Genomic DNA, 24,636 nt, shown 5'->3' on the forward strand with positions numbered 1-24,636 from the left:
CAAATAAGAATCCGCACGAATATTAAAGGAACTCCGTGCATTCCACCCGGATTAGCCCGGATTCTAATTGGACCGTGAAGATTTAAACATAAATATTCTGTTCCCTCAGAGGATATGGACTCTTCTCACGCGCCCACCGAAACATACAAACAGCGGCAGCACAGTGCAGTAGTAACTTTTTTTTTTTTTGAGAAAAACCCGTAGGTAACTCACACACACTAAAAAGCAAGGCACAAAGCAAAAAAAATATAATTTACTCTTGGAAAGCACCTCTTCTCTCATCAGTCTTGTTCCAGGTTTTAGCTAGGGTTTCTGGCGAGGCATCTCCAATGGCAACAATCGACGTACAAGGAATCCTCGATGACATCCGACCGGAGGAGAAACAAGTACCAAAGACGAAAATCGTCTGCACACTGGGCCCCGCTTCTCGGTCGGTGGAGATGATTGAGAAATTGCTCAAGGCAGGGATGAATGTTGCAAGGTTCAATTTCTCGCATGGAAGCCACGAGTATCACCAGGAGACTTTGGATAATCTCAAAATTGCGATGCAAAATACTGGGATTCTGTGTGCTGTCATGCTTGATACTAAGGTCCTTTTGTGTGATTTTTACTCCCTTTTTGTGGTTTCTCTTGATAAATTAAGCTGACGGTCTATGCTGGTGCTAGATTTGTTAGCTGAGATGGAAATTTGAAAATTGAAATTACCAATTTAATATAATCCCAATTATTTTAAAATTGCTATTTTTAATTATTTAAAGGACATACAGTTACTGGCAAATGCTCTTTTAAAAAGGAAATGTAGTGCCAATCTGTTTCAGAATTTACTAAAAAAAACTTTCCACTAATTTGGTTAATTCACACGCCTTTCTACCAGTTTTGTCAATATTTATCCTCAAATTTTGGTGGAATACCAATTTTCTTTGATAACAGGATAATCTGGCAAAGTCGACCTTATCTTATCAATTTATCATTCTTTTGGATAGAAATAATTTTGAACCACAATAATTGAGAGAACATTTTTCTTTAAACTAGAAAGAGGTCTTTAAAGGGACCAGGGACCTTGCTTTGACCATAATTTTGGCATTTTGTATGTGGGTTTCCTATGTTATAATATATATTAGTTGATATTATGGGTCTATATTATTGTTGGTCATATGCACAATCCTTCTCTTAAATTTAACCTACCTATTATAATATTTTTCTCCATTTATTTCATCAGTGTAGCAGCCACTATTTTTATGATATTTACAATTAGCACCAGCATTTATCTTAGGCATGAATGTTTTAGTATTTACTTCTATCTTAACCTATATTATCATGAGCTTGTTATTCTAAAATGAACTGCTGATCTAACATGAGTGGTATGAGTTGTGGCACCTCCATTTATCCAGGGATAGGTTTTAGCCTGATCTGTCCGTTGAATACATCCTAACCTCCAATCAAATCAGATGGACCAAAGTAACCCACTATCTCATTGTTGATTGTATTGCAGTATAAACCAGCCATCACAGGAACTACTGACAGCATTTCTTGTAACTCTGATCAAAAGATTTTTACCAGTGAAAATCTTAGGTTTTGGTACTTTTTTTTTTTTAATCTGGTTTAGTAAGATATGTCAATGTATGCCTAATGAGAATTTGGTAACATCTTTGGTGCAGGGACCTGAGATCCGTACTGGCTTTCTGAAAGACAGCAAACCGATCAAGCTAACAAAGGGTCAAGAAATTACTGTTACCACTGATTACTCGATCAAGGGAGATGAGAATACCATTTCTATGAGTTACAAGAAGCTCCCAGTTGACCTCAAACCTGGCAATGTCATTCTCTGCTCTGATGGTAAGCACTAAAAGATTTTAAGTAGAGTGAGGCTATGGTACTATGCATAGCGCATAGTGGTCCATACTATGGATCGATATCTTAATTTTCAAAGTTCAACCCAATCAATCTGAACTGTTCAATATGATCTCAATTTAAAAATGTACATGTAGATCAAATTTTACATTTTTTTGGATTTTGTTTACTATTTTAAAGGCTTGGTTGTTGTTGTTGGATTTTGTTTACTATTTTATTTAAATAGATAAAAAATCACTTGATCTAAAAATTCTAGCCATTCAAAAGTATTGATTTTCTACTTATCTAAAAAAATAGTAAAAAATTTCAAAAAATTTAAATTTAGTCTGCAAGTACCATTTCATACGAAGATCACGTTGAATGGTTGAATGGTTCAGATCAACCATTTGGACTATGGGAATGAAAATGTTAACCCGTAGTACGGACCGATCTGTGCTATGCATAGTACCATAGCCTCACTCTTTTAAGTATGGTATCAAAGGCTATGGTGCTATGCATAGCACTCAACAACTGGTATTGCAGCCCCAACTCTTGATTTTTGAGTTCCAATTGGCTAATTCAAGCTGCTCAATGTGATGATCTACACACCACATCTCATGGCAAATCAATTTTTAATTTCTTTTTACTATTTTTTTTTCTTGGATAGCAGAAAATGGATTGATTTTGAAAATTTTACCATCCAAAGACACTGCATGCTTCTGATCTCTGAAGGACAGAATAAGAAATCTAAAAAATGTCAAAATGCACAATTCAATCGCATGAAGCAGCTTGGATTGGACTTTTGGATCTCAAAAATTGAATATAAAGTTGTAGCATCAGCTGTGCTGTTCTTATCATTCTTAAAACTCCGCTCCATTTAGTGTGTTTTGACTCAATTATCTAAAGCACTGGGTTAATCAACCAATTTATTATTGAGAAAAACCAACCAGTTTATCGAAAGCTTAAGTTGATTGGGAGTGTAGTCCGAGATCTCTTGATTGGGTTTTAAACCTGTGAGCTGGTATTTGCACAAAAATAGTTATTTAATCATACATAGAGCTTGTTATATGCTTCAGAAGCTTTCAATTCGCCTCTGACCATCAAATGAAATGTGAATAACCCATCCTCTCTTGGATAGAAAAATGAAGACTATTAGAAAAAATTCTAGTTACACTCAAAGAAAATACCGAAAGCATTTCTGATCTTATCCATTAATTCCCTTTACTCTGAACAGGGACCATATCTCTGACGGTTATGTCGTGCGACCCGGAGGCCGGGACAGTGAGATGCCGGTGTGAGAACAATGCAACATTGGGGGAAAGAAAGAATGTCAACTTGCCAGGGATAGTTGTTGATTTGCCGACGCTCACTGAGAAGGACAAAGAGGATATACTTGGGTGGGGCGTGCCGAATGATATCGATATGATTGCACTGTCATTTGTGCGCAAGGGTTCTGATCTTGTAAATGTTCGTCGGGTGCTTGGGCCCCACCATGCTAAGCGTATCAAGCTGATGTCAAAGGTATGCAAGCCCTGTCAGTTCAAATCCGTATCCTCCGAGGTACCTGACCGATTACAATTAGCTCAGATTAACTCCCAGCCGAGTGATTGGAATTCAGTGTCTATTTAGACATAGGGGGTCTGTTTTGAGATTCGTGCAAGTTAAAACTGACGACTCAGATCTAATTGTAGTCAGTCAGGTATTGCATTGGATATGAAGTCCATTAATTCTGTTTTTGCAGCCTTTATAGAGTGAGGCTATGGTACTATGCATAGCGCCTTTACTATGGATCAATATCTTTGTTTTCAAAGTCCAAACAGTCGATCCGAATCGTTCAACATGATCTCCATATGAAATGTACTTGCAGACTAAATTTTACATTTTTTTTAGAATTTTTTTATTATTTTTTAGATAGGTAGAAAATCACTACTTTTGAACTGTCTAGCATCTTTAGATCAAGTAAGCTTCTACCTATCTAAAAAAATTGTGAAAATATTCTAAACAATGCAAAATGTGATCTACAAACACATTTTTTATATGGAGATCATATTGAACTGTTCAGATTGACTGTTTGAACTTAAAAAAAGAAGATATTGATCCACAGTACGGACCAATCTGCGCTATGCATAGCACCATAGCCTCACTCGCCATTATTTGTTTGTGGTATTTTGAGATACAGAGAAGGGGTTTATTTGGGCATCATAATTCATTGGACCTTTATTTGGATTATGAAATGAATGCTTTCTGCTTAAGCCATATCTGTTAAGTTTGGTTTGCCAGTTTATTGAAGAAAGAAAAAGACCAAACGATAGGTTTTACTTGTTTATGTAGTACATATGATTATTATTATTTATCAGATTGCCTGAAATTTTAACTTTCTAGGACACTTTAATTTTTTTTTCTTCCTTACACTCAGATTATTCTTTGAATTTTTGTGTGCAAAAGGTTGAGAACCAAGAAGGAGTTATAAACTTTGACGACATTCTTCGCGAAACGGATGCCTTCATGGTTGCCCGAGGTGACCTTGGGATGGAGATTCCAGTTGAGAAAATCTTCTTGGCCCAAAAGATGATGATCTACAAGTGTAACCTGGTAGGCAAGCCAGTTGTAACTGCAACCCAGATGCTTGAGTCGATGATCAAGTCACCTCGGCCGACCCGTGCCGAGGCAACTGACGTGGCAAATGCAGTGCTGGATGGGACCGACTGTGTCATGCTCAGTGGAGAGAGTGCCGCAGGTGCTTACCCTGAGCTGGCGGTGAGAATCATGGCTAGGATTTGTATTGAGGCTGAGTCTTCTCTTGATTATGATGCAATTTTCAAGGCGATGATTAGGTATGTGTTTGATACTTGGTGTTTTTCTCTGTGTATGTTGCCTACTTAATTTGTTAATTAGATATTTAGAGCGAGGCTATGGTACTATGCATAGCGCATATTGGTCCGTACTTTGCATAAATATCTTCATGTTCAAAAACTAAACTGTCGATCTCAACTGTGATTTCCATATAAAATGTATTGACATACTAAATTTTACATTTTTTAGATGGTATAAAATCACTACTTTTGAATGGTCTAGAATCTTTAGCTCAAGTGATTTTCTATCTATCTAAAAAAGAGTAAAAAAATTAAAATAATATATAAATTTTGATATTCAACTACATTTTCACATGGAGAGCATGTTGAATGGTTCAGATCGACTCTTTGGACTTTAAAAATGGAGATATTGGTATGTGCTATGCATAGTACCATAGCCTCATTGGGTATTTATATAAGCACCTACTTTGCACATATATTTTTGTGACCTTTCCTCAATTTACCAGGTCTGCCCCTCTGCCCATGAGCCCTCTAGAGAGCCTTGCTTCGTCAGCAGTACGCACTGCCAATAAGGCGAAAGCCTCGCTAATTGTCGTGCTCACACGTGGCGGAACTACAGCACGTCTAGTTGCTAAGTACCGCCCCCGGGTCCCGATCATGTCAGTGGTGGTCCCACTTCTGTCAACTGATTCTTTTGACTGGACTATTAGTGATGAGACACCAGCACGGCACAGCCTGATTTACAGGGGTCTCATACCCATTCTGTCCGAGGGATCCGCTAAGGCAACTGACTCTGAGTCTACTGAAGTAATCTTAAATGCTGCTCTCAAAGCTGCGGTGAAGAAGCAGCTCTGTAAGCCTGGGGACGCAGTTGTAGCTATGCATCGTATTGGTATTGCCTCAGTTATTAAGATCTGCATGGTCAAGTAGTTGATATGTTTTTGCTTACTTGTTCACATGCTAATGATATGAGTAAGTACCATAATGCTACTTTGGGGTATAGCAAAACCCCCAGTTTATTACTTAGAACACCGTTTGTTGATGTTTCTGTGATTTTATAATTTAGTCTCAACTCATAATGCCTTAGGAGTTGCCTAATTAATAAATGCAGGACTGTGATGCACTGTTTTAAGATTTGCACAAGTGGCAAAAAGTTGCACAGTGAGAAAATAGTATAGTGGCCTAATTTTTTTTTTAAGGTGATTAAAGCGATAAAAAAATAAGCTCCCTGGCAAATGAGAAAAAAAATAAAAAGTAGGAGAGACGGTTGATAATAGGGTTGAGATGTCATTTTTTGTTGGCTCTCTGATTAAGAAATTTTTTTTTTCCTTGTCAACTATTTGATGTGAAGTGTATTTAACCACCGTACTAATTAACCATTGTTAAGGCATTGAAGTGTGATATAATTCGACTGGTTAGGGTTGCCGACTATAATTAGGTGTATCCGCACGTGTACCCTCATGTTACACTGGTAAATGAGAGAATCTGGGCACAATTAACCGTGTAGAATGAGATCTGAGACACCTTTGCACATCATCAATTGAGCGTCAGGGGTTCTTTGAAAAACCATGCGTGTTGATTGGCAAAAGGATCTCCAGTTATTCTTCTTCATTCTCCATTGGTGTTCAACCAAATGCTACAGTGCGTAAGTCTGGATTTTGTGACTACAACTCAACCTGAGATGCAATCTACGACAGTTTTATCTTTCTTAACTTTCATTTCTCTGTATATCTTATGTATATTGGGAGGATGTCATTTTTTTTTTTGAAAGAACTGATAGAGGCTGTCATTTTTGCAGGGCTCTTCCAGCTGTTTTCAAGAGAGATAGTTAACAGTGTGTTAAAGGGACACTTTAATTTTCTAATTAAGAGTTAACGATTAATTAAATAAAATAATTTCAGTTAAACTAAGAAGCGGGGAAATATGAAAGAATTTCAGATTTAGATGGGGAAATTGGAAATAAGAAAAGCTTTTATGGATACATGAGCAATTCACCCATCTTTATTTATCAAAAGTTCTTGCTTCCATTTCTCATTATGTCATTTCAAGAACAGAGCCAAAAATGAAGTTTCGAGGTGTCACTGTCATTATATTGATGTTCTTGTTTTTATTTTTAAAAAACCAAAGCAGGTGTGATAAAATATTCCATGCTATACAATGGAAAGAAAATTTTATAGTTGGAAATATTTTTTTTCAGCTCTTCATATTTTTAGCTACATGGGAACTAATTTTATAGTACAGTCTAAGCTACATAGGAAATAATTTTTTTCAGCATAAGCCCCTTATATTTTTAAATATATATACACTACCACAAAACATAGTATACACTATTAAAAGATGGGGTTATACACGGTTTTGCAACCATGTCCGTGGGCATTGTTTATGAAAGGATCAGTACATTGTTCTGAAACCATGTGCACTATTCCAAAAACATCGCCGACATTTTTTGCCAAAACACATCATGCATGGTTTTTTAGAGTAAACAATGTATGAAAACACCAATCATACATGGTTTTAATTAAAAAACCGTATATAATTTTTTTTTTTTAAATCCAATGAAACTCTATATCTAAATTCAAATTATACACTACATTATTTCTAATAAAGTACTCTTTAAGTCGGCAATCGTTAATCCAGTTACATTAGGTACACAGAAATTTGAGATACAACACATCATGTTCTTTTTTTGGGGGGGGGTTTAATCAGAGCAAACTAATTTCCTCAGAAATAGATGACAACTCTATGCTACATGAATCAATTTGAGATGAGCATCTCACAGGGACCTCGTCTGATGAACTTGTCGTGAAAGGTCTCGGCGGCATCTCCAAGCTATCTGCATCACTCTGCAGCATCTCTATCACTCTGCTCATGGAAGGGCGATTAGATGCCCTCATTTGAATGCACCGCAAGGCAACCTTATATAGAATTCCTTCTGTTTCTCCAAATTGTACAACACAATTGTTCGAGTTATAATTATGTGTCTCATCTGCAAGGACGAGGTTGTCATAGATCCATGACGGATAATAGACTTGGTTCGAGCTCTCTGCATGATTATCGACGTTTCTTCTTCCGCTCGCCATCTCCATTAAGAGCATCCCAAAACTATAAACATCTGCTTTGTATGATATCATACCAAAGGCCCTAGATATTAGCTCAGGAGCTATATATCCTATTGTACCCCGTGCCGTGTTGAGTGTCACCAAATTGTATTCTCTAGAGTATAATTTCGCAAGTCCAAAGTCGGAAATTTTCGGGGTTAAGTCATGATCCAATAGGATATTGTGAGGCTTTATGTCGAAGTGCAATATTTGCATCTGACACCCACGATGAAGGTAGTCTATACCTCGTGCAATGCCTAGGGCTATCTCTCTTTTTTTCTCTATGGAAAAAGAATTGTTTCTTGAAGAGAAGATATACTTGTCAAGTGAGCCCTTCGGCATATAAGGATAAACGAGTGCCCGCTTTGAGCCCTCTGAGCAAAACCCAATAAGACGCACTATGTTTGCATGGTGAATCCTACCGATCGTTGCCACTTCGCTCATGAAATCATCACCGTCACTCGATGAATTGGTTAATATTTTGACAGCAACCTGATAGCCACTAAAAAGTTTACCTTTGTAAACTGATCCAAAGCCACCTTGCCCAAGCTTTTCTTTGAAGTGGTTCGTCATTATAGCGATCTCTATGAAATCATACCGCCTAATAGCAAGCATCTCATGTTTTCGTAAAAACTTTTCGACATAGTTGATTGATAGAGAAACTTGATTGTACTTGTGGAGAAGGAACACAAGTATTGTGCATGGAACTAATGTAAGCCGTATTCCTGCAAAAAATTTAAAATCAGATAATGTATAATGCAAATTAAATGGACTCAAAAGGGAGATGAATGAAATCGAAAGCCTCGCAAAATCCTATTTAAACCGTAGTCCTTGGCTTTAATATTTTGTAAAGTATGTGTCTAAAAAAATACTTCTAAATACCAAAAAAAACTTTGAAAGTATGGTTGAAAGTTTACTTACCTAATAAAACGAGAAAAATGTCGAAAAGAACAACCAATATGACCACGAAAGAAAAAACCACCTGGGAATTAGGATACGCATATCCTGGCGGTTCTCGAAAGCATTCCACAAATGATGTCTGAATGGAAAAAAATGTAATGGAGCTTGGTGCCAGCACTTGAATAATTGTGTTTCATGACATACTTGAAGTTACTGCATCGATAACAAAAAGAAATTTGGAAAGGTTATATGCTAATTTATTTAATTTCTTAGTTTATTGTATTTTTTGATGTAATTTCTTAGGTGATTGTCAAGCAAGTGTTTAATTGTGACAGTTCAAGAGGGTGTCTCTCAAGTTTACAGCAGTTGATATATAGACGTTGACAAACAATGAAGCTAGAAACTTCTTTCAGAAAGATTATTAAATTAAAATTAATCTAATTGGTGTGATGGAGAAGATTTATATTTTATATTAAATGGATAAGGCTCTAATCATACATTAATATAGATATATATATATTTGGCTTTTGTAAATTCTTGAAAAACTTGGAATCGGCATGTTAATTATCTATAAAAAAAGGAATCAGGTGACTCGGATTTTTTTTCAAAATGATTTGTTTTTGTGCTAAAAATATAAGAAAAAAGTACAAAAAAGATTTTGTTTAAGGAAAAAGGATTTTTTAGCCGTTTACCCGACCTGTATCGTATTCGATAAGGCGCGTATGTGTAAAGTTGTTTTTTCGTTAACTTATTGGGTATGGATATGGATAAGAATTTTTTTTTCCGTTAACCAAATGGGTAAGGGTATGGATAATTACTATTTCGTACCCATTACCATACATGGTGATTATAAAATCTAAATATATATTCAATTTAATTTTCAACCCACCTAAAATTATATTTGTGTTTTTTAAAATTTTCTTCCTTTATAACAAATAATTTAGTTGGAATTGATTGCACATTTATTTTTATATTTTATTAGACATGTATGTGAAATGAAAGAATTTTTTATGTTTAATTTGTAAAATATAATAAAACTAATTATTACATTAGTATTATTCATTATTCACCCGCTACCGTTTCGTTATTCGATAATATTAACGGGTAAAGGTAGTGTAAGATCAATTTTTAATAGGTATGGATAGAGTATGAGTAAAGTCAATTTTAATGGATATGAGCATGAAAATGCCTCCACCCAACCCGTACCGTATCGATTGACACCCCTAGTCCCAATTAGTCAGAATCGCCTTCTATGATTCTATCTTTGTTCTATTTACTTCTCAAATCTCTGAAATCATTGATCTACTAAAATTTTTGACAAAACTTGACCAGCTAATCCGATTCTAAAGCTTTGATTGGACCAAATTTCAGCTCAAAAAATCGTCTAGTGGTGTAAATCGGTTAGAAATTCATACTGGACCAATTATCCAAACCATGTTTGAAACCAGGACCAATTAATATCGGACCATAATAACCGCAACACAATTTTGGAGAAAAGATAGATACTTTTGTTTACCTTTTGGCAGAAGCCCAACAATGCTTCAAAAGAGAGCACACCTTTTTGTCGTATTCAGGACCATAAAAAAAGCTCACTACTGTCTGGCTCCAACTTACCAAAAATCCCTGTCTCAGCATCCGCATCAGTTCAACACCATTAGTATCGTTCCAACGCATTTGAACCTGATAATCAGTTATTGTCGATGCTACATACGCACATGACTTGGGGATAGAGCCAGCAATATCATAGCCAAATCCTGCATAAATTCTTGAACGAGGCTCATCCATACAATGAATTAACTTGTACATTGAGTCTTCCAACTGTTTCGTACAATTGAAGAAGATGATATCACTATAAACACTATATTCAGGAATGCTGAACCAAGTAAATACACTACTAGGGTTTGGATAAAGAAAATCCTGCTTTGGAAAGCGGCAGCGCCCTTCAGCCAAGTCTGGATCAACAAGCCTAAGTGTCTTGTTTTCGATTGACATATCTTTTACAAGATATGGGGGTGCTCCAATGGATAACACTGTGTTGTGGCCATTACACTGCAACTCATAGGCCTTCCAATTGCATGTTCCAGGAAGATGATAAGGATAAGTGATGTTACCAAGCTCTCCACATGAAGAAGAGCGGTAACATCCAAAATTGTAAAAGAGGAAGAGAACAATTAGTAAATTTAAGAATTTCATGCTTCAACTTCCTTTTGTTATTGATTATTAGCATATGGTTTATATAGATGATGCATGTCTATGATGATGAAGAAGAATCAATGAAAATGAGGTCAAATAATTATCAATATGAGAATTTTCCATGATGTTGATGTGCATATTATTTTAGACTAAAAAAGATATTTTGGATGATCAAAGTCATTTACTAAAAGCTTGATGTGACCTCTAGGGAATAGTTCTAGAGAACTTTCATTTACGTTTATCTGTTAAATTTCCATTAACACAAAGAAAACCAATGCAACCCAACAATAAAAAAACATCAAATTATTACAGAGCGAAGAACTATATTACAGTAATAATTAACTATTACTAAGAAGTACTAATATGCCTAATCAACAAAAAGTGTCTAAAAATCTAATAGAAACAAAAGCAAAGAAGCATCCAACAATCAAACTATTGAGTAATAACCAAGGCTTTTAAAATCGACATTGAAATTGGAACCGGTAAGCTGACCATATAATTGGAATCGGGTGAATCGGTAAGAATCAGCCGAATCAGATCAGAAACTTGGATTTTATTTTGTCAGAAGCTTGTATTTTACTAAAAAAATTAGGAAATTTGAGAAAACAATAATTTGTCCAAAATGAAGGTGCTGGCAAAAAAATATATCGGTGTATTGGACTGCTATGCTTAATGTTGATTCAGAGATAAAAAAAAAAAAGGAAAAAAAAAACAACAAAAAGAAAAGAAACTAAGAAAAGAAAATTAAGAAATACAAATCGAAAAACTAAAAAAAGAAGAGTAAAATGAAACGCCCAAAGAACATAGAAATAGACACAGAGAAGAGAAGAGAAGAGAAGAGCAGACATGATATGAGGAACGGAATTAAAAAAGAAACAAAACTTGATGTATAGTTATGAACGGAATTAAAAAAGAAACAAAACTTGATATATAGTTATGAACAAGCATTATAAGCTTGTTCAACAGTGCGATTATTAGTGAATGAGTCAACCTCACACTTGACCACATATTAATTCACCAGCAAAACCAATACAATTTAATTTATTGGGTTCAGATATAAAATGGTGAAGGTTCACCATGAATCACTAGAAACTTCAAATTTACTATAGTAAAACCTAAACCCTAAACCCTAAACCCTAAGAACCCTCCTTTTCAAAAGAAAAGAAAAAAAAAAAAAAAAAGATAATACAAAGCATGCATGTATGACTAATATCTAGATATCTTGGCCAGAAGTAGAAACACAATAAGAAGACATTACAGGGTTTGGGGGCAATTGCAAATTTTGCAAATTCTCCCCTAACATTTGAACAATTCTTGTCATGGAAGGTCGATCTTCCGGGCTCCATTGGATGCACCATAATGCCACAATAGCCAGCTTTTTTGCAATTTCTTCATTGCCTCCCACATCAAGAACTACACACAAGTCTTTTCCTTGAGCTACTTGTTCTAAAATCCACTCCGGAAAGTATACATCTTCACTCCGAACTCCTCCCTCTCTTAATGGGTCAATATTCTTTCTTCCACTTATCATCTCCAAAATCAACATACCAAAACTATAAACATCTGATTTGTAAGAGACTGCTCCGAAGTTTCTGGAGTACATTTCTGGAGCAAGATAACCCATTGTACCCCGAGCAGCACTTATGGTCAAGTAGCTCTGATCCTTGGGACAGAGCTTGGAGAGACCAAAATCAGAGATCTTAGGAACCAAATTATGGTCAAGCAAAATATTGTGAGGCTTGATATCAAAGTGAAGAATGCGCTGGTCACAGCCCTGGTGTAAATATTCAATACCCTCTGCAATGCCCGTAGCAACTACAATCATCTCTTCCATACTAAATTGGCGACTTCTCCAACTTGAGGTGAATATGTACTTATCTAGTGACCCATTCTCCATGAATTCATAAACAAGTGCTTGATTTGTTCCTTCAGAGCAAAACCCCAAAAGGCGAACAACATGTACATGGTGAATTCTTCCAATGGTGGCTACTTCATTTACAAATTGTTCTCCGCCCCAAGCAGATCTATGTAGCATCTTAACGGCTACTGGAATTCCGTTAGGCAATTCCCCTTTATAGACAGTCCCAAATGCCCCAGCACCTATTCTTTTCTTGAACCTATTCGTTATCTTTTTTAGGTCGTCGTATGTGTACCGTGTTGAATTCATCACTCTGTAGCTTCTCAGGAAGTTTTCGATCTTCTGACGAACGGTTTTCTTTTGCTTTGACCGACGACGTACGTAAAAGACAGCAAAGACTCCCAAAAGAAGAAGGGATATCGCGCCAACGGATATACCTAATTAATAAAAAAAAAGATTAGGATCATAAGTTAATAAAATGTTGTTAACTCTTATCCATGAGCATGATAGCAAAGTTGTTGAGGAATCATACTTGCTTTCAGCACCATATGTGAATCTGAAAAAAGAAAAAGAAAAAGGCTTATATGTTAGTATCCAGAGCAAGTTAATTTTCTTTCTTTTTATAAACTAATTTAATATTGAATGAAGAAATTAGTTAGACTTGTAGCTAGCTAGCAGACATATATATTATGATTATAAAACCTTAAAAAAACAAAGTAAAATTGAGATTTCCTTCCAACTGTTCGCTTGAAGTTGAAAGAAACGACTGAAAGGCACAGTATGGACACTTTAATGTCAAACGGAAGTATTAAAAATTTTGAACTTAAGATTGAAGCAAGAGGGCACACATTTCACAAATACTTGGTGTCATATAATTTGCACTCCAAAATATATACATGGTCCAGATTTCCATATATAATAAATAAGATATATATATGCCAAGTGCCAATAACGGTCATAGGCTCATAGCCAAAATGGTCAATTTTCTTCAATTCGAGATAGATGATAAAACTCTCATATATAGTCATCGGCAGTAAAGAATCAAAGTATTAAAAGAAGGTCAACTTATAAGGTCACCTCGACAGAATGATTTTTTTGTTTCGATGTCGAATTCACAGCGATGCCACCTTTTCTTTTCACACATGCTGCAGTTGATCATCTCATCGTGCCAATACAGAGCAATGACTGGTCTTGCTGCAAAATCTCCAATCATGTGTTGAAATTCAGATAATGATGAAGGGTAGTAGTGCCCATTATTTGTGGAAGTGTCGAGATATACTGGTACTTTGGGTCCAGTAAAAAAGGTGCTGTTTATAGTCTTAAAACAGGTTGAAGGAATCACTTCACTGTAGGTTTCAGCCAAGGCCACATAGATGAAGTGGCCTTGAGACCCGAGGCATAAGATAGGACCGGCTAAATACTCTTCTTCTGAGAAAGAGGTTAGCATGTCTGAGCAATTAAACCAACTGAGATCTACTGACGAAGGACTAAAGAAGAGAGAGCCGGTTACGTTGGGCTCGGCAATTTGAGACCATGAACAATTAAGGGTCCACGAGTGTCTTGTTATCGCAAGCATTGAGTTTTTGTAATCTATTGATGTCACGTTGTAGTCACCAGAATAGGGGAGGCTTAGCACCGTGCTGCCGCCTGAGCAAGAGAGGACGAGGGTGTCATGGCCACAGTGAGGTGCATGGGAGTCGAGGCGGAATGGGTACCTGACTATGGGTCCGTGTTTGCTGCATCTTAATGGGCGACAATCTTTCAAATTAGTTTGTTTTCCAAGCACCAGAATTGTACAACTGTAATAGGAGATTAAGAGTGCAATTGCAAGAATATGGGTGAGTGGAGCCATGTGAAGGGAGAAAAACCTAGCTAGAGAACCAAATGGGAGACGAGAAATAGAGAATGGAGAGAACAGAGAATTGAGCAAGATCCAATACGGGGTCAAATGAGGTATTTTTCTATATGTGCTCTTTATTAGTAGTTTTAATTTACGTAATATGCATTATTTGTATGTTCTAGATATGGTTCTTAACATGAATTTATGGATCGATCTGCCAAAAAAACTATTATACATATATCAATTGATGTAGCAACTTAAATTACAACAAAAAAATTAATTATAGAGAAAAATATTGAAAGTTAAATAGGGTTAAACTGCACCATTAGTTTTGTGCCCCAACCATACCTCATCTCTTTATCTCTATTCTCAAAGTTCAAATAGTCAATCCAAGCAGCTCAACATGATCTCCATAATAAAATGTGCTTAGAAACCAAATTTTATATTTTTTTGAATTTTTTACTAAGTTTTTAGATAGGTACAAAATCACTGCATCTGGACCATCCAAAAACAGTGATTTTGTACCTATCTAAAAAAATAGTAAAAAAATTTCAAAAAATATAAAATTTGGTCTCTAAGCACATTTTAATATGTATATCGTGTTGAGAGGTTCGGATCGACTGTTTGAACTTTGTAAATGGAGATAGAGACGTGGAGTATGGTTGGGGCACAAAACCAATGGTGAATTCTAACCCTACTCAAATTAAAATTAGTGACATTTTTTTACATTTTTATCCAACATTTCTCCAACAAAAAGTTGTTGGTCCCAAAGGCACTTAGAGGGGGTGAATAGGGCATTTTTAAAATTTTAATCTAAGTAATAAAGGTCTAGCGTGTCTATAAATTATTCTTAGTAGAAACTAAAATAACTTTGTCCTAAACTAAAATATAAAATAAATAAAGTAAATAGTAGAGTTTAAAGACACTTGACACGAGAGTTGTTTACGGAGTTCGGCACTAACGCCTACGTCTCTGGGGCCCACGACCTTCGAGATGGCGCGCTTTTCTTTCACACGGCCTGAACACGAGCACTAAAGGCTCAAAGGAAGACAATTCGGTTCGCGAGGATTCAAGGATTGCAAAGTGAGCACAAGGCTCGAAGTAGTAATTGATTTGATCACACAGGATCACTCTAGGAGTTGTTGAATTGATTGAATAAGTTTGAGATTAATTGTTCGTATTGAAGTTTAAGTGCACAAGCAACAACAGCTTTCTCTAGATCTGTAAATACGAAATATTAAAGTTGGGGGAGGCTAGAGTGATAATCCAAACCTTGATATAGCTTCTATTTATAGAAAGCTAAGAAAAAGAAAGTAACTGGCGCTGACCATTGTGACGGTACAGGGACCGTTATAATAGTAGAGTAATTCGAACTGGTTTGGAGTGCAACGGTAAAGGACCGTTGTAACGGTCCTCACAACGAAAGTCTCTGACTCATCGACCGTTGGGTGCCGGTTCTTATCAATTTAAATCAACATAGCACATTCTGGGAATTTATTTATTTCGTTGCAACGGTTCCTGGACCGTTGCAACTGTAGGCCTCACTTAGGTCAGTCTCAAGCTTATTTTACTAATTTTGCATATTAATAGTCCTTAATCTTGAGTTAATGCTTTTGCTATCCAATATCTTGTTCTTCGTGACTATATCCTCGATGTTATATTGCAGTTCATTAATTCATCCTCGATGTGTATTTATTGAGTCTTCGGTTGTCATGAACCTGCACAATGTCTCAAGAATGAAAACTGTAAAATGCAATTTATGTATGATTTGCAAATCTAGTCAAACAGACAAGTCGAGGGCTCCAAAAGCCAACAAAGGTAGCTTATAATTGTCAAATGAATGGGTGTGTTCAGTCATAAATTGGGAGCCCACAGGCCACAGAGGTCTTTGTTAAACTTAATATACGATGCAATAATTCAAAGGTACTAGTTAGAGTGCAAAAAATGTACCATTCTGTGCCGTGCTGTGACTAACAAGCCGTGACTTTGGTATGGTGCCGTGCCGTGACCATGTAAACAGTGACACGTGTCGTGCTGTGCCGTGACCAAAATGTTGAGGGGTGGTCACAGCACGCCTTGACTCGAGTGTCGTGACGATTTGCGTACCGTGTCCAAACATAACTGATTATGTTTCTCACGTTTAACTATTTTTTTCATAATTTTAGTTAGTTTATTCTAACGATCTTAGTGTGATTACGTGACATGTCGTGCCGTGATCGGTTCTTTCTCGTGACGTGTCATACCAAATTTTCAAAAGCTGGTCACGACATGCGAATGGTCACGGTACAGAACACGCGAATCACAACACGGAACAGTCACACGTACTGTGCCATTCCGTGACGGAGTCGGCTCTGTCGTGCCATTTTTCCCACTCTAGTACTAGTGGCGCACTAACAAACACAAACTTTTTTCCCACTCTAGTACTAGTGGCGCACTAACAAATACAAACTTATTTGATAGCTGTGCTAAAAGTGCTGTTCAGTCATAAATTTGGAGCCCACATGCCACAGAAGTCTTTGTTAAACTTAATATACGGTGCAATAATTCAAAGGTACTAGTGGCGCACTACAAATACAACCTCAGCCTTTAATCGGTATAACGAAGACTCAGACTGAGACTCAAGTCGTCACGTACATTAATTGAGAGCGAAATGTAAAGACTCAGACTGAGACTCAAGTCATCACGTACTTTGAGAGCGAAATGTAAAGACTCCTTCGGTCTTCAGAAATAATTTCTTTAGAAGCAAACTCGTATTAATTGTGATGTGACGACAAATTCTTCATCAGAAATTTCACCTTAGTCCATACATTTTAAGCTTGTTTTGAGTTCTGTTTTGTTTTTCTTATACAGAGTTTGATTTTACCACTTATAGTGATGTGACGACAATTCTTCATATATATAATATGTTGCAAAGACTGCTGATAATTCTTTCCAAAACTTTCAATAAAATATCTTTCTATTTTGACAGAAATATTAATTTGCGGGGATAGCTTTCGACCCTGCTTGATTTGTAGCAAAAAAACAAAGATAAAATTTAAGGATCGTGATAATGATTCCTGCACTTCAATTTCCGTACTATCCCTACATCATAACTACCATAATTATTTGGGAATCACAAAAACTCCAACATTAATTTTTTTTTTCTAAAATATTAATGCATATGCACGGAAGTATTTATACCTATGAACAAAAATATTTGTATATACCTATAAAGTAAACCATTTTTACATAAATAATTGTTTTTCCAACTATATGAGGGGGTCACTCAAACTACATGGGGATACCATATACGTTTTTAGAGTTTGTTTTTTTTTTGTTCAATCTCATCAACATTTCTAACAATCTACGAGGAATTTTACAAATCTAAAATCACGAACGTCTTTTACATAATTTTATCTTTCAAATACATCTATGATAATGTACTTTTGAACTCATCACACAAGTATTTATACCTCGTTATGCAAGTATTTATACCTATACTTACAAGTATTTTTTACATATGACACTGACTGACATCTAAAAGTATTAATATCAAGTATTACAAGTATTTATGCATATGCACTGAAGTATTTATATCTATTTGGTCGACTTTTTTTGTTAGAGAATAGTTAACGCAAGGACGATTGGGAAAGGTTGATATTGGGATGTGGGGTCCCAATCGTCCTGCTTGATTTGTAGCAAGAAACAAAGATAAAATTTAAATACTAAAGCACGATATTGATCTCTTTTTTTTATTAGTAAAATGTAAGAGTCTAACCCCTAGATTTCATTGAAAAAAGACACCAATAGTGTCAAGAGTACACAATACAAAAGGAAAAAAATAATGACAGAGAAAATTTAAAACTAAGAGAGATATAAAAGTAAAAGGACTAAATAAGCTAAAATAACTAAAAACAACAAAGAAAAAACACCATCTTCCAAACTGAAGATAATCAGAAAGTGTGGGTGACAAATAAAAACATCGGCCTATACGAGCAAAGACAACACGTGTGCTTCTCCCAGCCACTGGTGGAATTCAGGCAAATATCAAGCACTAATTACCCAGTTACCCCAGCTCAAAGTGCAGCTTATGAGAATGTGAAGAAAATTACATAACCTATGACTACTGTACCGACAAAGCAAGGTTCCCTATCCTGCCACCTGAATGCACTCTGCATTAATTCAATGCTTGAAAACTATTGTAGTTCATTTGTATCTTTATTATGCGTGAGAACTATTTGAGTAAATCAAGAGCAAAATACATCACTAGTGTTGCAAACAAGTTCTAGAAAATAATTGAGAACAAGTCGATATTGCAATTAAGGTTATTTCAATAAGAACTCAACTAGCACCATCCAGCAATTTGTTAACACATTTCTAGAAGTCAGCAAGTAATTACATACACTAAATGCTAAAGCAAATCCGTGATCAACTCATCAACGATGAACATCAAAGGTTAAGAGGAGCTCCTCTTCCTCTTGAGAGCCTTCCATTGCTTGAGGATGTACTGAATGACCTCCTTGAGAGATGCCTTGCGTCCCTCCTTGTAGTTCCACAGCTCTGGGATGGTGTAACGACCACTTGGATTATACTCATTCATCTCCAGAAGAGCAGTCGTCACTGTTTTGTACACCTCCTCCCCGAACTCCTCCTTTAGTGCCCTTAGTTTCTCGTCATCCTCTTGAATCACCTCCTACAAATCAAACCAGTTAGATACAGTTTGCAAATATAAATGCTTGCCAGCAACAAATGGTGTTAGTGACATGGTACCACTCGTACCAGTAATTTAATGAATGGTTTTTGTAATAATTTGAAGGGTTGAAGTTGCAAGATACAGATACTGTGAAATTGAATTTGAGGGACACTGCTATCAATGATGCAACAAAACTTGATAAAAACCTAGCTACTACATATCTACTCAGCCAGATGTGTTCAGTAGCTGAGGTTATGCATGGATGGTGTCCTATTGGTTTTTATCAGCTGGGTTTAATTTTCAGTAAATTAGTTGTTAATGTAATACTTTACAAATTCATATCCTCGGCACTAACGCACAGTTTGAGTTTAGATCTGATCCGTTTGTTACAAACTAGCACAAATTTTAATGGGGCCCCGTGCATTACAGACATGGGCCGGATAGGCCAGGATTCTGATCGGACGGACTGGAGCTAAAACTTTACTGGTCATGAAATTGGGCCTGTGCCTTCTCTACAACAACAATCCAGCCTTTAGTCCCAAACAAGTTGGGGTAGACTATCATTTCATGAGAGAATGGTTGTTCAAACCATTGGTCTATTGTTGCCTTTTCTTACAAAAAAAATAAAAAATAAAAATAACCTGTGCTTTGTCACCGACAGTGACAATCTTGAAAGGGTGCCACTCTGGGTTCTTCAGCTCATCCTGCCACTTGGAGCTTATCATGGCAGCTTGGATCTCAGCATCTCTCTTCGGAAACTTGCGCTTGAACGCCTCACGAATAGGCTTATCATCAATCTCGCCCATTCTTTTGATACCAATAAATGCCCGACCAATCAGCATGTCAGGTAATCCCTGCATCAGCAAAAAAATTCCATTACAAAAGGTGAATAACTAAAGCATTTATGGAAGAAAATAAAATTGAGCCTGTCACAAAAAAAACTTCTCTGTATGGTTTGGATGTATGGTGCTTTGATAACTGTCTGTTTCATGGTATTGTGGATGTTTTGCTTGGGTTACTTTTAATGATACTCTATATTAAGGTAAAGCAGTTAGGAGTAACATTTTTAGCTTTAATGATCCTTCTTCTCAGTTTTATTCTATTTTTTTTCACTATTATAAAAAAAAAAAAAAAAAAAAAAAAAAAAAAAAAAAGTGATCTTACAGAGATAAGCTCCTTCTTGGCTTCCTGTAACTCGTCGTTGCTTTTCCTCTCTTTCACGACAAGGGTTTGGTTCAAGGCCTCCATGTCTTCCATCTCGTCGATTTTCTCATTCAACTCGGTAGTGAGTTCATCCATTTTTGCCTGGACTGACGAATCCTCATCGCCTCCCATGTGCTTCATGACTTGAAGTTGCCCCTTCAGTTGCTGGATCTCTAACTCCAGTTTTTGCTTTGCATCTAGTTGCTTCTCCAGCTGAAGAATCTTCTTAAGTGCATCCTCCTTCTCCCTCTGCAAATTAATCAATAGACAGATTTTAATTTAAGGGCAAAATATATTTTGTTCTGGCCTTGCCACCCGTGAAATTGCATGAAATAATTAGTGATTGCAATCAACTACTATTCTGTCATTCAATAATCCAAACACTACCGTACCTTATGCTCCTCAACCAGCCTGAGCACATTTTCATCAGATTTCTTTTGCTCCTTCTCTGCCATATCAAGGGAACACATGGCTTTCTACAAAAAAAATAAAAATAATAATAGCAAAGTAAGAGACATTTACAAATTTGTTGTTAACCAATGAATACAAACAGCTTCATTTTAAAAAATCGGAACACATGGCTTTTGCTAAGAAAAAGAGTGCTACTGGAGTTTCCAGTTTCCACCAATGATAATAAGAGGCGTCAAAAAGCCAGACATGTTTTAATAATTACACTCAATAATTTAACCTGACCAAGATAATGCTTGAATAAATTTAACTCGTACCCTGTTTTTCTCTTCCTCCAGCCTTTTCTTGTCAATGCTATTTTGGTTGGCCATTTTGTTGATCTGCTGAGACCTCTCATCTAACTCCTTTCTCTTGTGTTCCAGCTCTAATGCCAACGACTTGTTCTCCTCAATTATTTTTCTTGAATGGTCCCGAGCCAGCTGCTGCATCTTCTTTATCTCTACACATTGCAAAACAATAGAATGTGATTATAGTATAAATTGACAAAAATAAATACATTGCGCATAATAAAGGATAAATAAACAAGTTGCTGACCAGCATTGTAAGTAACAAACAGCTGCTCTCTCTGCTCCATCATATTACCGAGGGACAAGGTGGTCTCATTGTACTTGCACTCCAACTCAAGCAAGTGCTGGTTCTTCGCATCAATCTGTTTTGCTAGGTCGGTAACCAGCTGATTGGTCTTGCGGGACTCCGCTACTGACAGATCATTGACCGTTCTCAGGTCACCATTTTTCCTCAAGTGATCGGCAATGGGGCCCACACCACTATAATCATCCTCCCTTGCAACCCATGCATAAAGCTCATCTGTACTGGACTTCCTCTGCTTCCAGTCCCTCTTGCCGAGCCTCTCCGCCTCAAAATGATTCTCAAAGGACATGGCATCTTTAAAACCATTCCAGTCCTTTGAAAACTCGACAATACAATTACCAGTATGCCCTTTGTAATTCCAAAGGGAGTGAACTCTGAGAGGGTTAAACCGGGAAAGTTGCTCCTTGAGCCGGTTTCCACTCTCGCCAACATGCCTACCGTCTTTGAATTCTGTTGGCACGTTGACAACTACACCTTTCCAGGGCCAAACAAATTTCTCATCCCTGTCTCGCGAAGGAGGAGCGCGCGGTTCAAACACCACCATTTGAAGAGATAGTGAGGGGTCTGCAAGGTCAATCTTCATGTATTTGGCAAGGGCTCGGTGTGTGGCCTTCTCTTTTGCTTTCCTGTTGGATGCACCAATCCCAGTGGCATGTTGAAGGAGATCCTTGAAGTTGTAGGCCTGCTTCTTCTTGCCAGTGCAGAAGGGGCACTTGTAAGCACTGTCCCCGCACTTCACTTTAAACCCTCCTTCCTTCAGTTTAGAATATGCTTTCTCAGCATAGTCGTCAATCTCAGATTCACTGACCTCAGATTCTTCCGAGTCACTATGCGCCATCTTACCAGAGAGAATGAGACCTAACAATGACAAAGAGATGAGGGGGGATTAGATTCTCATCAGAAGCTAACCCTGTTAGAATTGAATTGATTTCAGTAAAATAAAATAAAAATGTAGTTTATGGGTGTGCTAAAAAATGTGTATACCGACCTATACTCATATGCAATACGCGATACACAGACACTGATAGAGGCACAGATGGAGATATTTGAATTTGGGGGATTGGGATTCAGACAACCGATGTATGATTCGGCTCAACAACAGCTTCTGAATATAACAGAAAATATAGCGCAGATTACTTCCTCAGAAGAAAAGGATCAGATATCTAGGAAATGGAACAACAAGGGCAGTTTCACAGTATGGTCAGCATATGGCAATGAAATACACACCCACAATAGCAACCGATGTGCCAATGGTGTGGTCATTAAAGGCACCCCCGAGATTTTGGTTTTTGCTTGGCTAATGTTGCTAAACCGAATTCTAACAATTGATAACCTGGTAACAAAAGGGCTGGAGTTAAACAGATGTGTCATGTGTAAGAAGAATAGTGAAACGGTCAAACATCTGATCCTAAATTGCCAAGTAACAAAGCAGATACACCATAGGGTGGCTGCACTGTACCAAATCAGGAAAATGATCAACACAACAACAGTGCACCCATTGCTCAACAGATCCTTTGACAAGAAAACCAGGTCCATATTTCTCATCACCTCCTTCATCATATGGAGAGAGCAATTTATTTTTGTGCAATTTCCTCTTCTTCTTTTTTTTCCCTTTTTTTGTGCTTTGTTTTCTATTCTTAGGATAGATTGCAGAAATGCTCTAGACCTCCTTTTTCTTCAAAAAAAACAAAAACAAAAATGTAGTTTACCTTTTCCGCTCAATTGAACCTCCTCTCCACCTTGCTCTGGCCTTCCGATCACCTTCGTTTTGGCGCGATTTTGAGGGAAAAGGTCGCGCCGACTGCAATCGTCTCTCGCGGTTCGCTTCCGATCAGGCGATAAGGGTTTAAGCCTGGGAGAAGGGGGTTGATCAGGCGATTAGAATGGAGGGGTTTTAGCTCAATCACGTCCGGTTCCTCTGAAGTACCTCCAATATGAATTTCATACGATCAGAATCTGGACCAATCAGGCCCGAGGTAGAATGCTTTAATATTCGTGGTAAAACAGATCGGACGGTTCAAATCCAAAATCAAAATTTCAGCTACTTTAGGGGATCCGAATTCTTTTAGCTTCGCGCCTTCGCCGAGGAAGCTGTGAGCTGGTACATGTCAGGGGAATGTACGGTTCTTTGAGGTAACAGAATATTTCTGTTTAGATAAAAACCGTCCAATCAGAATCCTGGCCAAATGTAAACAGAAATATTCTGATCAAACGGTCCAAATGTAAACAGAAATATTATTTTACCTTAGGTGATAAAAATGAGTCCGTATTCTCTGACATGACTGAATATTTCCAATTCAGATGCTCCCCGGTACTGTAATAGAGAATCTTTTAGAATTAGTATATCTAGACCGTTCTTTCCAGACGAAACCAATCTCAAAGCCCATTAATGCCGCCTCCTGCGCTAGCCCGAATCTCAAGGCTTCTGGGATTTAATCACAAACCGTAAAGTGAGGGAAATCTTTTACGGTACCTGGGTGGATATTTTCCAAATTTTCTGTTTAGAGCCTGATTTTCCTCTTTACACAAGGTATTCCAGATGGTGCGCCGTTATACCTTCTGATAAGTGGGTCCTAAATGTTTGGTGGACACGGTATATACATAACTAAACTTGATGGTGCATTCAATGACTCCGGACTAACTGGAATTCTAAAATAAATTATTCTATAATTTTATTTTTAGAATACACTTTCTTTATTTTCATTTCAAGATTTTTAATAAAATCTCTAAGAGAATGTTTAATTTTTCAAATTCGATAAATATAACAACAAAAATTTTAAGCAATCATTTCTTCCAGTAAAAAAAAAATCAAGCTTTCTTTTAGTAATTTTAGTCAACTTAATCGGATTTGTAACATTAAATACTTCATTTCTTACATTACGCATGGTTTTGTTTTTCTCACTTTTATTGATTATGTATTAGGTGGTTCGTACTGATTTTATATTATTGAGTTTTGGAAAGAAAAAAAAGTACAAACTACATTCATAATATATTATCATAATTCGTAAAACGATATGAGTAACATAATGCTATTATATATTTAGAACACATTTTGTTGATGTTGTCGTGATTTTATAATTTAGTTTTAACTCGTAATACCTTGGGAGGTGCCTAATCAATGCAGCATTGTGATACATTGTTTCAAACTTGTAGAGCATTCTTGCTTACGG

At 36.7% G+C, this 24,636-nt stretch overlaps 4 protein-coding genes, 2 long non-coding RNA genes and 1 pseudogene across 8 annotated transcripts; 2 read left to right on the forward strand and 5 right to left on the reverse strand.

Moving 5' to 3' along the window:
* The first annotated feature begins 208 nt into the window (after positions 1-208).
* Positions 209-5,760, forward strand: LOC144570582 (pyruvate kinase, cytosolic isozyme). The gene is made up of 5 exons (XM_078320441.1): positions 209-590; positions 1,659-1,836; positions 3,065-3,351; positions 4,276-4,664; positions 5,150-5,760. Exons 1-5 carry the CDS (start codon positions 330-332, stop codon positions 5,571-5,573), a joined length of 1,539 nt encoding a protein of 512 aa, XP_078176567.1. The 5' UTR covers positions 209-329; the 3' UTR covers positions 5,574-5,760.
* Positions 1,850-2,493, reverse strand: LOC144570598 (uncharacterized). The gene is made up of 3 exons (XR_013516863.1): positions 2,265-2,493; positions 2,062-2,177; positions 1,850-2,020 (listed from the first exon to the last, which is right to left on the reverse strand). It is a non-coding gene; the product is annotated as an uncharacterized LOC144570598 (long non-coding RNA).
* Positions 5,761-7,338: 1,578 nt separating the features above from the next.
* LOC144570289 (rust resistance kinase Lr10 pseudogene) lies at positions 7,339-10,864 on the reverse strand (annotated as a pseudogene). Its single transcript, XR_013516566.1, has 3 exons — positions 10,158-10,864; positions 8,663-8,854; positions 7,339-8,466 (listed from the first exon to the last, which is right to left on the reverse strand). The product of XR_013516566.1 is annotated as a rust resistance kinase Lr10 pseudogene (transcript).
* On the reverse strand, positions 10,154-10,834 carry LOC144567410 (wall-associated receptor kinase carboxy-terminal protein). Its single transcript, XM_078317547.1, has one exon. The coding sequence runs from the start codon at positions 10,832-10,834 to the stop codon at positions 10,154-10,156; it is 681 nt and encodes a 226-aa protein (XP_078173673.1).
* Positions 10,865-11,949: 1,085 nt separating the features above from the next.
* On the reverse strand, positions 11,950-14,625 carry LOC144570609 (rust resistance kinase Lr10-like). 2 transcript variants are annotated; one of them, XM_078320442.1, is made up of 3 exons: positions 13,770-14,625; positions 13,225-13,248; positions 11,950-13,129 (listed from the first exon to the last, which is right to left on the reverse strand). In XM_078320442.1, the coding sequence occupies exons 1-3, from the start codon at positions 14,542-14,544 to the stop codon at positions 12,048-12,050; spliced, it is 1,881 nt and encodes a 626-aa protein (XP_078176568.1). In that variant the 5' UTR covers positions 14,545-14,625; the 3' UTR covers positions 11,950-12,047. The 2 variants fall into 2 exon arrangements, with proteins under 2 accessions (XP_078176568.1, XP_078176569.1); XM_078320443.1 differs by lacking the exon at positions 13,225-13,248.
* Positions 14,626-18,858: 4,233 nt separating this feature from the next.
* Positions 18,859-23,312, reverse strand: LOC144570305 (factor of DNA methylation 5-like). The gene is made up of 7 exons (XM_078320418.1): positions 23,176-23,312; positions 21,410-22,324; positions 21,133-21,314; positions 20,800-20,883; positions 20,369-20,656; positions 19,846-20,058; positions 18,859-19,204 (listed from the first exon to the last, which is right to left on the reverse strand). The coding sequence occupies exons 2-7, from the start codon at positions 22,302-22,304 to the stop codon at positions 18,968-18,970; spliced, it is 1,899 nt and encodes a 632-aa protein (XP_078176544.1). The 5' UTR covers positions 22,305-22,324; positions 23,176-23,312; the 3' UTR covers positions 18,859-18,967.
* Positions 19,916-20,763, forward strand: LOC144570321 (uncharacterized). Its single transcript, XR_013516597.1, has 2 exons — positions 19,916-20,051; positions 20,432-20,763. It is a non-coding gene; the product is annotated as an uncharacterized LOC144570321 (long non-coding RNA).
* Positions 23,313-24,636: the final 1,324 nt, after the last annotated feature.

Source organism: Carex rostrata, chromosome 2 (assembly GCF_964058835.1).
Source record: "Carex rostrata chromosome 2, lpCarRost1.2, whole genome shotgun sequence".
Lineage (NCBI taxonomy): Eukaryota > Viridiplantae > Streptophyta > Magnoliopsida > Poales > Cyperaceae > Carex > Carex rostrata.

What these genes read in the sequence shown, in the direction of transcription:
- LOC144567410 (XM_078317547.1), bottom strand. Translation starts at nt 10,834, where the DNA reads ATGAAATTCTTAAATTTACTAATTGTTCTCTTCCTCTTTTACAATTTT.
- LOC144570609 (XM_078320442.1), bottom strand. Translation starts at nt 14,544, where the DNA reads ATGGCTCCACTCACCCATATTCTTGCAATTGCACTCTTAATCTCCTAT. An exon ending in AAAAAAATCATTCTGTCGAG is followed by an intron (nt 13,249 to 13,769) that starts GTGACCTTATAA and finishes TTCTTTTTTCAG; the next exon opens with ATTCACATATGGTGCTGAAA. An exon ending in ACATATGGTGCTGAAAGCAA is followed by an intron (nt 13,130 to 13,224) that starts GTATGATTCCTC and finishes TTTATTAATTAG; the next exon opens with GTATATCCGTTGGCGCGATA.
- LOC144570582 (XM_078320441.1), top strand. Translation starts at nt 330, where the DNA reads ATGGCAACAATCGACGTACAAGGAATCCTCGATGACATCCGACCGGAG. An exon ending in TGTCATTCTCTGCTCTGATG is followed by an intron (nt 1,837 to 3,064) that starts GTAAGCACTAAA and finishes TACTCTGAACAG; the next exon opens with GGACCATATCTCTGACGGTT. An exon ending in ATTTTCAAGGCGATGATTAG is followed by an intron (nt 4,665 to 5,149) that starts GTATGTGTTTGA and finishes TCAATTTACCAG; the next exon opens with GTCTGCCCCTCTGCCCATGA.
- LOC144570305 (XM_078320418.1), bottom strand. Translation starts at nt 22,304, where the DNA reads ATGGCGCATAGTGACTCGGAAGAATCTGAGGTCAGTGAATCTGAGATT. An exon ending in GTTTGTTACTTACAATGCTG is followed by an intron (nt 21,315 to 21,409) that starts GTCAGCAACTTG and finishes TGCAATGTGTAG; the next exon opens with AGATAAAGAAGATGCAGCAG. An exon ending in CTGTCGGTGACAAAGCACAG is followed by an intron (nt 19,205 to 19,845) that starts GTTATTTTTATT and finishes TTTGATTTGTAG; the next exon opens with GAGGTGATTCAAGAGGATGA.